Source organism: Lepidothrix coronata, unplaced genomic scaffold (assembly GCF_001604755.1).
Source record: "Lepidothrix coronata isolate B3197 unplaced genomic scaffold, Lepidothrix_coronata-1.0 Scaffold99, whole genome shotgun sequence".
Lineage (NCBI taxonomy): Eukaryota > Metazoa > Chordata > Aves > Passeriformes > Pipridae > Lepidothrix > Lepidothrix coronata.
This window is the reverse complement of record NW_016690279.1, coordinates 3227137-3238002: the sequence shown is the minus strand read 5'-3', so window position 1 is coordinate 3238002 and position 10866 is coordinate 3227137. Positions and strand designations below refer to the sequence as shown.

The 10866-nt window shown below is 49.0% G+C and overlaps 2 protein-coding genes across 2 annotated transcripts in view; one reads left to right on the top strand and one right to left on the bottom strand.

Annotated features, from left to right (window-relative positions):
- ELMO2 (engulfment and cell motility 2) overlaps positions 1-8320 on the bottom strand; it is an 18603-nt gene extending 10283 nt beyond the window's left edge. The window contains exons 1-8 of the mRNA XM_017822569.1: positions 8064-8320; positions 3427-3552; positions 3271-3311; positions 2690-2762; positions 2310-2360; positions 1150-1331; positions 313-412; positions 85-204 (exon numbers count right to left, since the gene is read on the bottom strand). Of these exons, the coding sequence (XP_017678058.1) occupies positions 85-204; positions 313-412; positions 1150-1331; positions 2310-2360; positions 2690-2762; positions 3271-3311; positions 3427-3504 (645 nt within the window). The 5' untranslated portion in view covers positions 3505-3552; positions 8064-8320. The remainder of the gene's footprint in view (positions 1-84; positions 205-312; positions 413-1149; positions 1332-2309; positions 2361-2689; positions 2763-3270; positions 3312-3426; positions 3553-8063) is intronic.
- Positions 8321-8368: 48 nt separating this feature from the next.
- On the top strand, positions 8369-10789 carry SNRPB (small nuclear ribonucleoprotein polypeptides B and B1). Its single transcript, XM_017822634.1, has 7 exons — positions 8369-8476; positions 8556-8707; positions 9074-9185; positions 9442-9594; positions 9933-10071; positions 10252-10377; positions 10589-10789. Exons 1-7 carry the CDS (start codon positions 8474-8476, stop codon positions 10624-10626), a joined length of 723 nt encoding a protein of 240 aa, XP_017678123.1. The 5' UTR covers positions 8369-8473; the 3' UTR covers positions 10627-10789.
- The last annotated feature ends 77 nt before the right edge of the window (positions 10790-10866 follow it).

Sequence of the window (10866 nt, the reverse complement as noted above, 5' to 3'; positions counted from 1 at the left end):
TAAATTTAAAAGGACGTGTTTTAAAATTGACAGGCACACAAAAAATGGATACAAATCACACTGTTGCTGGGTGGACACTCACACTTGCAGGTGGGCAATCTTCTGGTACAGGGTCTGGCTGTTGAGCACCATGCTCTCCAGGATGGCCAGGGACCGCTGGAGGATGGACACGTCCACCATGGGCTGGCTCACATACCCTGCAATCTGCAAACAGAGGGACCAGCAGAGTCATTCTGCTCTTTGCTCTTCCTGGAAGCTGAGTTAAAGCATGAAAAGAAACAGTATCCACTCACCCCCTCCACCCAAACTCACCTGTTTGATGAAGGTTATTGAGACCATGTCCCAGGAGACAATTCCGTGGTCCATGAGCTCCAAGAAGGCAGTCAGGGTGAAAGCCAACATTTCACTGTAACTGAGAAAATGAAGAATGCTGTTACAAGAGATCTGGCAGCAAGAAAAAAAGCCTGTCCAAGCTGAATAAGCTGGGTAAGAGAAAAATGTCACCACCTTTTAATAAAACAGGCTACGATTTCACACCTGGAGGAGCAATAAAGTATATTCATTTACGCAGACAATTTTACTGTTGTAGAAATGTATTGCAGAAAGACATTTTATTTTTCCTGATGACAAGCACAAATTAAAAATAGCAACAATAAGTCCCTAGTCCTGCCACCAGAGACTTGCAACCACCTGCATCAGCACTTGGCTATTCAGAGGAAAAAACATGTTTTAACATCAGAGAAAAGCAAAGAAAAATTCATTGTCCTTCTCTAAATATTGGGACCTGACTTGAAATAAAATGAGAGCACAGCATGAACTGTGGAAAATTTAGTATATAACCACAAGACAGAACGGTGAAGATTACAAAAAATGCAGGAATTGCAAGAAATGCAGGGGGGTGCAGGGCAGCCTCTGTGAGGAGAAGCTGAGGCTGCCTCATGCCAGACAAAGCCAGTGCCAGGCAGCTCCAGGATGAACCACCACCAAAACACTCCTTTTGCCTTACGAGGTTTAGCCAAGGACTAGAAAGACTTTGTTTAAACAGTTCAACTTTGCTGTGAGGTTAGCTGCTTTATGCCACTTCAGCAAACAAAATCAGCCCCTTATTTGAGGCCCTCTGTTTCAGAGTCCTGGAAGACAGGAACTTACTGGGACAGCAGCTTGGTCCCGCTCTCCACAAGCCGTGTCAGCACCGTAATCCCTTCCATGTTGATGAACTCTGTGGCAAAGGTCACGTCTGCTGAAAGTTTGGCCAGTTCCTTCATGGCATCCAGTCGTGCTTCCATGCTGTGGGACTGGATCCTCTCCATCAGCTGGCGAGCTGCCCTAGACTGGCAGGAAAGAGGGATGGTGCCAGTTACAGACCAGTTACCTGCAGCCTGAGTTCTGTCACCAGCATCAGCATTCTGTCAGAAGGCCCTGGGTGGGCAGAGAGAGCAGAGCCAGGGTAGAGAGACGCCAGCAAAGATAAATTCAGTAGCAGCAGCCAGTAAGACTAAGAAAGACTAAAAAAAGGCCGCACTCAGCAATGGTTACAGCCAAGCAGGAGGTAAAATGCTATTTTACAAGTTAGAGCAAATGCTTGTTTTTCTTTCTGGTGAGATGAGTAGAGGTTTTTTCCCATAGAAATATGGAGCAACACTGTTAAAGAAATATGGTATTAAACACAAGTCTCAGAGATTCAAAGAGAAGCACAAGCACATTTTGTATATTCATGAGACATTCCATAAGATTTCTCAGACACAGATCAATGATATCCTCTCAACTACCTCTTGTCCAAGTAACTTCTTCCAGTTCTACTCACTCTCAGCTCTATCCACTGACACTTGCACAGAAAAGGTTTAAGAATTTAAATAAAAAGGAAGCTGCAGCAACTCTGCAAAAGACAACTGCTGAGATCACAATAGCAAGAATTCAGCAGGAACCACCCCATCTGCATCAAATTTGTCTCTCCTTTAATTTTTTGCATTAAGTTATTGAAACTGTTGCCTTCCAACTGACCATACTAAGTGCACTCATACTGAGAATGCATTTCTCAGGTGCTTCACAACATCCTAATCTAGGGGATGCACTAAAGCTGCAGACTGGGTTACAGAAAGTCCTATAAAAGGGCAGAGCATCCAGAGGAAAGACACACACCACTGTCAGGATGGAAAACAAAGAGTGTGTGCCTCATTGTGCAGAACGGCCCAAAATGAAGGGAATTCCCCTGAAATTTGGGGAGAAGGAGAAAGAAAAGCCAAGAGGCAAGAAACAGCCTGTCTTCCATGGATAGTCATTGAGAACGAAGGATGTGAGGAAGCATTTACCGGGGAGACTGCCAGCTGCAGGATAGTTCCATTCTTGATGTCACAGCGAGTCTGAAAGAAAACACAAACTTTAAACTGCGGAAAAGTAGGAGGGAAAGAACGCAACTGGATCTGCAGTGCACATCTGTATGCACGAGTAAAGGGTTCTCACATCACACAACCCTGCTGAGGGCATTGGAATTGAGACCCTGAGCCCCCACACCCATGGGCACCCAAAGGGAGAAGTGCAAGGCTCCTCAGCTGAATGACAGCATTCAAGTGCGAGTCTGAGAGCAAAGATGCTGCCCCTCAAAGATTAGTGCCAGTACTGTTCCACCCACCAGTCCAAGATATTCTGCACTCTCCCCTGGGATGGCAGCAAGCTGCTGCCTCACACTGACCTGCTCTGTGATGTACAGCTGGGGACCATCAGCGTACCGCAGGGTGTAGTACTCAGGGTTTGGCAGGGACCACCTGGTAGAGGAAGAAGAAGGACACATAAGCTTCTTCCTCCTCTTTCTTCTGGTTCTCAATTAGGAAATGGAGCTCGATCCCAGCAGGGTGCAAAAGAACTTTCAAGCAAAGCTTTAGCAGGGGAAGTCAGGTCTCCCAAAGAGAAGAGAAAACACCCTCCTCTTGAGGGGAATGTGAGACTCCAGCCTACTCTAAATCAATTCTGTGGAGCATCTGAGGAGGCCTACACTTTGGTAACAGCAGGATGGGCCAATCCTCAGAGAAACCGACCCTAGGGCACACATAGACACACACTTAGAACTGGAATGAAGATGGAAGGCCCTCATTTTCCGGGAGATCCTTTTCTTCACAACTTAAACCCAGCCCATTGCATGGCCAAAACTGGCAGCAGGCAGCATGGATTGTGCTTGCAGCACATGATCAAGCAGCAGAGACTTTCCACAGTACCCCAGCAAGATTTGTCAGCGGGACAGACTTTCTCCACAAGGGTTCCCAGAGAACTACTCACCCATCACAGACCTCCTTGATGATGGATGCAAGAGGCCTTTTCTAGAACAGAAAGAGAGTCCTCAGTAGCCATGTTCCTCTCAACCAGAAAGGAATACTGCCCATTTCTATGCTTCCCACATTCCAGTATCAACCCCATCTGGTTACCAGGTCTCACCTGATCTATCTCCAGCAGCTGGGCATTGGCACCCGGCCACTCAACAGCCACTTTCACAATGTCTGAAGGCGGTGGCATTGCTCCAGACTCCTCCAAGTGCCTTTACAACAGCATACACCTCCACACCTGTTAAGAGAAAGATCAGTGAGTATCTCTCTGAAAACCATTTCACTTGTTACATTGGATCTAACACGAAATTCAAAACACCAGACACATCAGCGTTATGGTTTCCTGGGCCTGACAGGGACAAAACACCCACCCTAGCAGAGATCAAGGCCTCACACTAAAACAGCACAGCATGAAATGGCACGTCCAACCTTATCACCTAGAATAGCTCTGAGAGCTTGTCAGGCTACTCCCAAGAAGGAGGGAGGGCTTTGCTCTGCTCAGCAAAGCCCCATCTAGCACCCACCATCTGTATTGCCAGGTCAGTTCACAGGGGTAGCAAGGAAATAACTCCCCAGGCCTGGCTGCTGTCAGTATGTGGGAGCAGAAACACAGTGTCCAGGTAGCTTCCCTCCTGAGGGTTGGACAAGGTGAGGCCACACAAAGGAAGACTGCTCATAAGAGGGTTTAATTAAATTAGTGTTTCAAAGAAGCCTTCACAGCCCACAGAGCCAAGCTAATTCACAAACAGAAAGCACAGAGCCTATGGTGTCCTATGGAAACACTGCCTCCAAACCCCATGAGCATGTCTTATCACAAATTTCTTCTCAAATTTTGATTACCAGTACTCTATTCTCTCATTCCAAGACAGACAATTTACTCTTTGCTAACAGAGACATGTGAACTTGCAGCAAATATGTTCTCAAGAGGCCTCTAACCCTGAAGGCATACAGAGCTGCTGGTGCTATTTTCCCATCCATTACAATCAATAATTTAGGCTCTACTCCTTTATTCCACGCTCGTCCTGAAGCAGTTCATCTTCTGGTCTCCAAAGTAAACTAGAAATTCAGGCAATAAAGAATAAGGAACCAGGACCAGAATTGTACCTTGCCTCAATGCATAAGCAGAGCAAAGCACTTAGGAGTCTTCATAAAGACAGGAAAGCTTTGAGCCCAGATATATTTAAAAGGCTGAAGCCCCCTGTTCAGCACTTATTACTGGGGTATCCAATGCAAGCTTACTCATACCAGTTTCCTTCAGCCTCTTCACAAATCAGTGGTCAATACCTGATACGTCTGAGGACAGCAAAAGTCTGCCAAGCACAGCACGCTGCAAGTCAGAAGAGTCCCTCCTGATCCAAAAATGCTTCCTCTGACATTCAAGTACAGTGTAATAAAGAGACAAGGCAGAACCAGGAAAGCCTGCTGACCCAACGTACTCCACAGCAGCAGCCATAAGAAGTCAGAGCTTACACAACATTGTTGTCTTGCAAAAAGACGGATGAACCCAATAAAAATATGAATCAGTCTTCCTCACTTCCTTTTTCCCAAGTTACACACACACTACAATAAAGTAAAAATAATTTAGACTTTCAAATGTCTCTTGCAGCAATAGATCAACTAAATCTTTAAGTATATATTGGCAATTACTGGCATACAATCAGTAGTTCTGCATGTACTCCCCAAAGTGCCCAATCTGTATGACACCCCCAGATCTGCAGGATATCAAGGTTTCCATGTATTAGATCTAGAAACAGACAGGCAGTTCCCAAAAGGTGTGTGATTTCCACTCACTCTTCTCCATTCAGCAATTAAAGACTATGATGGCCTAAACCTGACAGCCTGAGAAAACTCAGTCCTGTGCAGAAGCACACACACACCATCTCAAATAACCAGACTGGCTTGTAATAACTGAATAGGTAATTACTGCTCCCCTGAGTGAGCCAATTTGCAATTAGAAAACATCAAACCCATTCAGTGTTCAAGGCACGACAAATACACAGTGAAGAGACAAGGCTCAAAGATTACTTCCTGGAGTATTAAGAACTGAATTTGCAACTTTTAAACTAATATACCCACAAGTAATTAGCATCTAATTACCACCTCTCCCTTCAGCCTCTTGCAGAACAGTCACAGCCTTTTATTTGCACTGTGACTTACATTGCAAGGTGCTACTAAAGAGTAGAAGGAAAAATGGTACTTTATATGCCAAAACAGGCACCCAGATTACTAGAGGTAGTAGCTTTGCAAATCTCTAACTTGTCTTTTTCCATGCAAAGAACATGCCTCATTCAGAGAGAGGAAGTGCCCATTAGAACAGAAACACTGATATTATGGGAAATTGCACAGAAATCACAGAACCATTTAGGCTGGAAAATACCCTTAAGATTACCAAGTCCAACTGTAACCCTAACACGGCACAGCCCACCACTAAAACATGCCCCTAAATGCCATATAAATGTCCTGTTCCATAAAAAAAATACTGCAGAGGTTGGCCCACAGCTCCCAGAATCCATGCACTCTACCTGCAGCTTCCCTGATACCCTCACCACTGAAAACAGGGACCAGCCAAGCTGTGTTGCACTCTCTTGATATCTCAAAAAAAAAAAAAAAAGCTCTCAGCTGCATACAAATGCAAAGTAATTCACCATGATCTTTAAGACTATTTCTGCCCCAAATTTCTTCCATAAATGAGCACCCACTCACGACTGGCAACCATGTTCCAATCAGTATTCAAGGCACAGCAAATACACAGCGAAACAAATAGAGCTTAAAGACTGTTTCTTTGCACAGCAGCACCAAGGAACAGATACCAGGTATCTCTGCTAAGGCAGAGATTTGAAGACCAAGAGGAATTGGCTAAGCAGAACCCAGAGAAGTAAGAATTAAAAATTAAAAAAGGTAGGAAACTCTTCAAACAGCCTGGGTCAAACAATCCTTTGAAGAACCCACACGGATCAGTGGCTCAGCAGGAGCAGCTTTCCAGAAGAGAAAAATGAAGAGTGGACTATGAATACAAAGGGTACTTCAGGTCAGCCTCTTAGCACCAGGTTGTCTGCCAAAAGCATGCTTTGAAACGATTTCACTGCATGTCTGCAGACAAGAGAGGCATCAGATGTTCAGTTTTACAATGGATATTTTGCAGTGCAATAGTGATAGAGCTGATAAAATGACTGTTCAGAATCTCCCATGAAGCACAGACTGTGATTTTCCATAATTGTGATTATCAGTTACTTATAGGTCTCTCACAGCACATTCTTCACAACAACAGCATGTAAACAATTCCCACAGTTTTACAGAGGGAGACAGCAGCCAAGCCGAAATCCATAAAAAATTAATTCCCTCTGCTTCTGCAGAGTGAGCTCTGTCATACAAAGCAGTGGTGCAGGGGTAGCTGCAGGGCAAGAAATCAGCACAACCACTAAAAACACACTATTCAAAAGACTTCTGAGAAGCTGCAAGCTAAAACAACTGGAGTATTTTAAGCAGAACTTCCCTATTCACAAACTCAATCTTCTTTTCATTACAGATAGAGAACAAAGTGTGCTGCACACAGAATGAAAATGAGGAGGATGAAAGAACATTCCCTGAAAAAGAAAAGCTGCCTGGTAGAATCACCCAGTCAACAAGCAAATAGATGCAGCTTCTGAAACCTGTAGATGCAACAAAACACCCCAGTCAGATCTCAGAAAGTCCCCAGACGGAGCCAACAGGCCAAGGGAAAGGTGGAAGTGATGTTGGCAGAAGGACTAACTGGACAGGCGTGTAGAGAAGACACCTTGGCCAAGCAGCATGAAAGTGTAGTAGGCAGCAGAGTCCAACCCCAGGGCTACACAGTTTTCTTTCTATGCTACCTCACATAACAAGCAATAAGAAACATCCTTCACTAGAGGAACCAAAGAACCAAATGGCTCAGAATCCATCTCTGGAATCTCACATTCCTCCAAAGGCCTTCCATGGCTGCACTTTGGCTGTACAACACTAAGCCTACGTGCTCTCGTCGAGCACATTCCAGCACAGCTTGGCACAGGCCACATCCTGGCAAAGAGAGAAACCGACAGCAACAAGCAAAAAGAGAACTGCTTTTTTAATTATTTTTAATCAGTCATGTGAGCTGAAAGCCGACAGCGAGTCGGCCCCTCCTGAAGCTTGGGCCAAAGCCCGATTTAAGGTGCTAAACGATTTTTTTTTTTTTTTTCTGCAAAGCGCTGTCCGTGCCGTGCCTCGGGCCCCGAGGGAGCGGCGGACTCGCCCCTCCGGGGGCAGCCGGGGATGCACAGCGGGGGCTGCGGGGACGGGCGGGCGACCCCCGGAGCCGGAGCCTGGGGAGGGCGGCGGGCGGGGGAGGCAGCGGGGTCTGGGGAGGCAGCGGGCTCTGGGGAGGCAGCGGGGTCTGGGGAGGCAGCGGGGTCTGGGGAGGCAGCAGACTCGCGCTTCGAGGCGCTGCCCCGACGGCTGCCCCGACGGCTGCGGCTCCCCATCCCCTCCGCATCCCCGCCCGCGCTCACCCGGACCCGCCGCGGCCGCTCCGCGCTCCGGCCGCCCCGGCACCGCCCATGGGCGCGTCATGCGCCCGCCGCGCTGCCATGGAGACCACGGAGAACATGGATAACATGGAGAAAACGGAGAACACGGAGAACATGGACACCCGAGCCCGCCCGCCCGCAGCCGCACGACCCGCCGGCCCCGCCACCCCCAGCGGCAGCCCCCCTCCCCACCCCGGGTGTCGGCAGCCTCCTCAGTCCCTCTGACCGAGCGTCCCCCGTCCCTCCTCGCCTGCGGGGCCGCCGCGGGAGGGCTCACGTCAGCACCCCGTGCCCACGGGGCGCCGCCTCCGGGCGCGGCTGCGAGCGCCAGGGGCCGCCGGGGCTCATGCAGGGCGGGCGCCCGGGCCGGCGCGGGGCTCTGGGGCGGCGGCGCGGCCGCGCTCGGCTCCCTCTGCCCCGACAGCGGGGCCGCGGAGCTCCGCGCAGCCCCCGCCCCGCCGCGTCCGTCCCGCCCCGGGAAGCGCGTCCGCGGAGCGCCGGAACGGGCGGTGCCCGCGCAGGGCGGGCGGAAGTCGCGGGGTCCGCGCGTCGGAGCTTCCGCCGTGTGTGCGGGGCGAGGCGGCGCGGCGGGAGCGGTGTTTGCGGCGGCGGGAGGGAGCACCGAGAGCCGCAGCCATGGTGAGCCCCCGCGGGGATGGCGATGGGGATGGGGCGAGCCCCGCTCGGCCCGCGGGTTAACCCGGCGGTCTCTTTGCAGACGGTGGGCAAGAGCAGCAAGATGCTGCAGCACATCGACTACCGCATGCGGTGCATCCTGCAGGACGGGCGCGTCTTCATCGGCACGTTCAAGGCCTTCGACAAGCACATGAACCTCATCCTCTGCGACTGCGACGAGTTCCGCAAGATCAAGTGAGCGGCGGGGCCGGCGGGCGGGGCCCCCGGTCCTGCGGAGGGGCCCCGGGGCGAGAGCCGGGGCATCGTCTGCTGGAACACTCATGCGTTTAGTCTTACTGGGCAAATCCCCAAACTATCATCGTTCAAGAGGCACCTTGCTTCAGTTCCTTCCAAATAACCAAAATATACCCCTCTGTGATGCCAGTTGTAACGGTTTAGACTTCTCTATATGCTTAGTTTGAGACATATAAAAATATGATTTTTGTGGCAGGCTCTCCTCTCTGGAGAAGCAGCCTAGTCATATATATCCTTGTAAATTCAAGGAGCATCGTTCATTCATTTTTTTTCTTCTTCTGTTTTGCAATGTTTTCTTCTCACCAGACCTAAAAATTCAAAACAGCCAGAGCGGGAAGAGAAACGAGTCCTTGGTCTTGTGTTGCTGCGAGGGGAAAACCTGGTATCCATGACGGTTGAAGGACCACCTCCAAAAGATGTAAGAATGAGCACAGAACTAAGCAGAAAGAGAAGGGATATCCGATATATTTGCTTCCTTGCAGGGGAATGCTACTATTGTGCTGTTCTAGCCTTCCAGATGCTGTTGTGACTAGGTCCAACAAATTTCACTGCAGGAAGCTCTTGTTCCTTTGTGGGCTTGGATGTTTAATTGGACAGAAGAGGGCTGTGGGCATCCCTAGGGACTGAGGACTTTAATTTTGATAAATCTTTCTTTTTGGGGGCTCTCTTTTCAGACTGGAATTGCACGGGTTCCTCTTGCTGGTGCTGCCGGAGGACCTGGAGTTGGGAGAGCAGCAGGGAGGGGAGTACCAGCTGGTGCTCCCATGCCACAGGCTCCAGCAGGATTAGCTGGCCCTGTCAGAGGAGTGGGAGGACCATCCCAACAGGTGAGATGCTGTGACCCATATGGCTTTTATTTTTTGGTACCAGTGTGATGTAAGAAACCCATTACCATGAAGTTTGAGCCTAGTGAGGCTTTTTGGTGCTAGATTGCCCTAGGAACTTTCTTACATGATGAAGAAGAGGGTTGAAAAATGCAGCTTTTTGCACATAACTCAAGTGGTATCCTTGGAATTTTATTATAAGTTTGTAGCATCATTTAATACGTTAGAGGAGGCTGGCATGATTTTTCTGAAGGGGAATTTCAGTGTTGCTTATATTTGAGTTATTAATACAAAGCAGATGTTGTGCTGTTTTTCTGTGAGCCTGTTAATTTTGTCTGCAGGTGATGACACCCCAGGGCCGTGGAACAGTCGCAGCTGCTGCTGCAGCAGCCACTGCCAGCATTGCAGGAGCCCCAACTCAGTACACCCCAGGGCGTGGGGGTCCCCCCCCACCCATGAGCAGAGGAGCCCCTCCTCCAGGTAGGAGTCACTCTGTACAGTGGGGTAGCAAGGAGCTCACGTTCTGTGGCAGAATTGGTGATAAAGAGGTAGTTATCCCAGTCTGATGAAGAACTGGTATTAAGGAGGATATCCTGATGTCCAGCTAGTGCCTTGAATATTCAGCTGGATTTACATGCTTTGGTTTTTCTCGGGCTTCAGGAATGATGGGACCTCCTCCGGGCATGAGACCACCCATGGGCCCACCAATGGGAATGCCACCTGGCCGAGGTGCTCCTATGGGAATGCCCCCACCAGGAATGAGACCACCACCCCCAGGAATGAGAGGTGAGTGCAGGTTATCCTGCCTAGAAACTATAAGAAGCTGTAAGATGTTTGAAGGGTGATGCATTCCAATGTCTCCCTAGCTCTGCTAGTTGACAGTAAGTGCTTTGGTGCCAAAAAAAAGGGTCCTAAGGCTACAATGGGCACAGGGAAAATGTCTTTTTGGTTTAGCCTTGCTGCTTCTTTCCTCTCCAACTCTTTCCTTTATTCCCAGGACCCCCTCCACCTGGCATGCGTCCACCAAGACCGTGAGATTAGTCAGTGATGTACCTTTGGACTGTGAGAAGACCTAAGTAAGGGGATACATCGAGCAGTACCACCTCTCAAACCTTTGTAATGTATATTTTATATTTACTGCTTGTCAACGTTGCCCTTTTTAATAAAGTTGGAAAACCCAATACTTGGGAGTCACTGTTGTACTGGCCTGTTTATTTCAGGAGTGTAGCTGTTATTTTTTATTGGTGCACTATGGTCATCCCAGAAGAGCAGGTT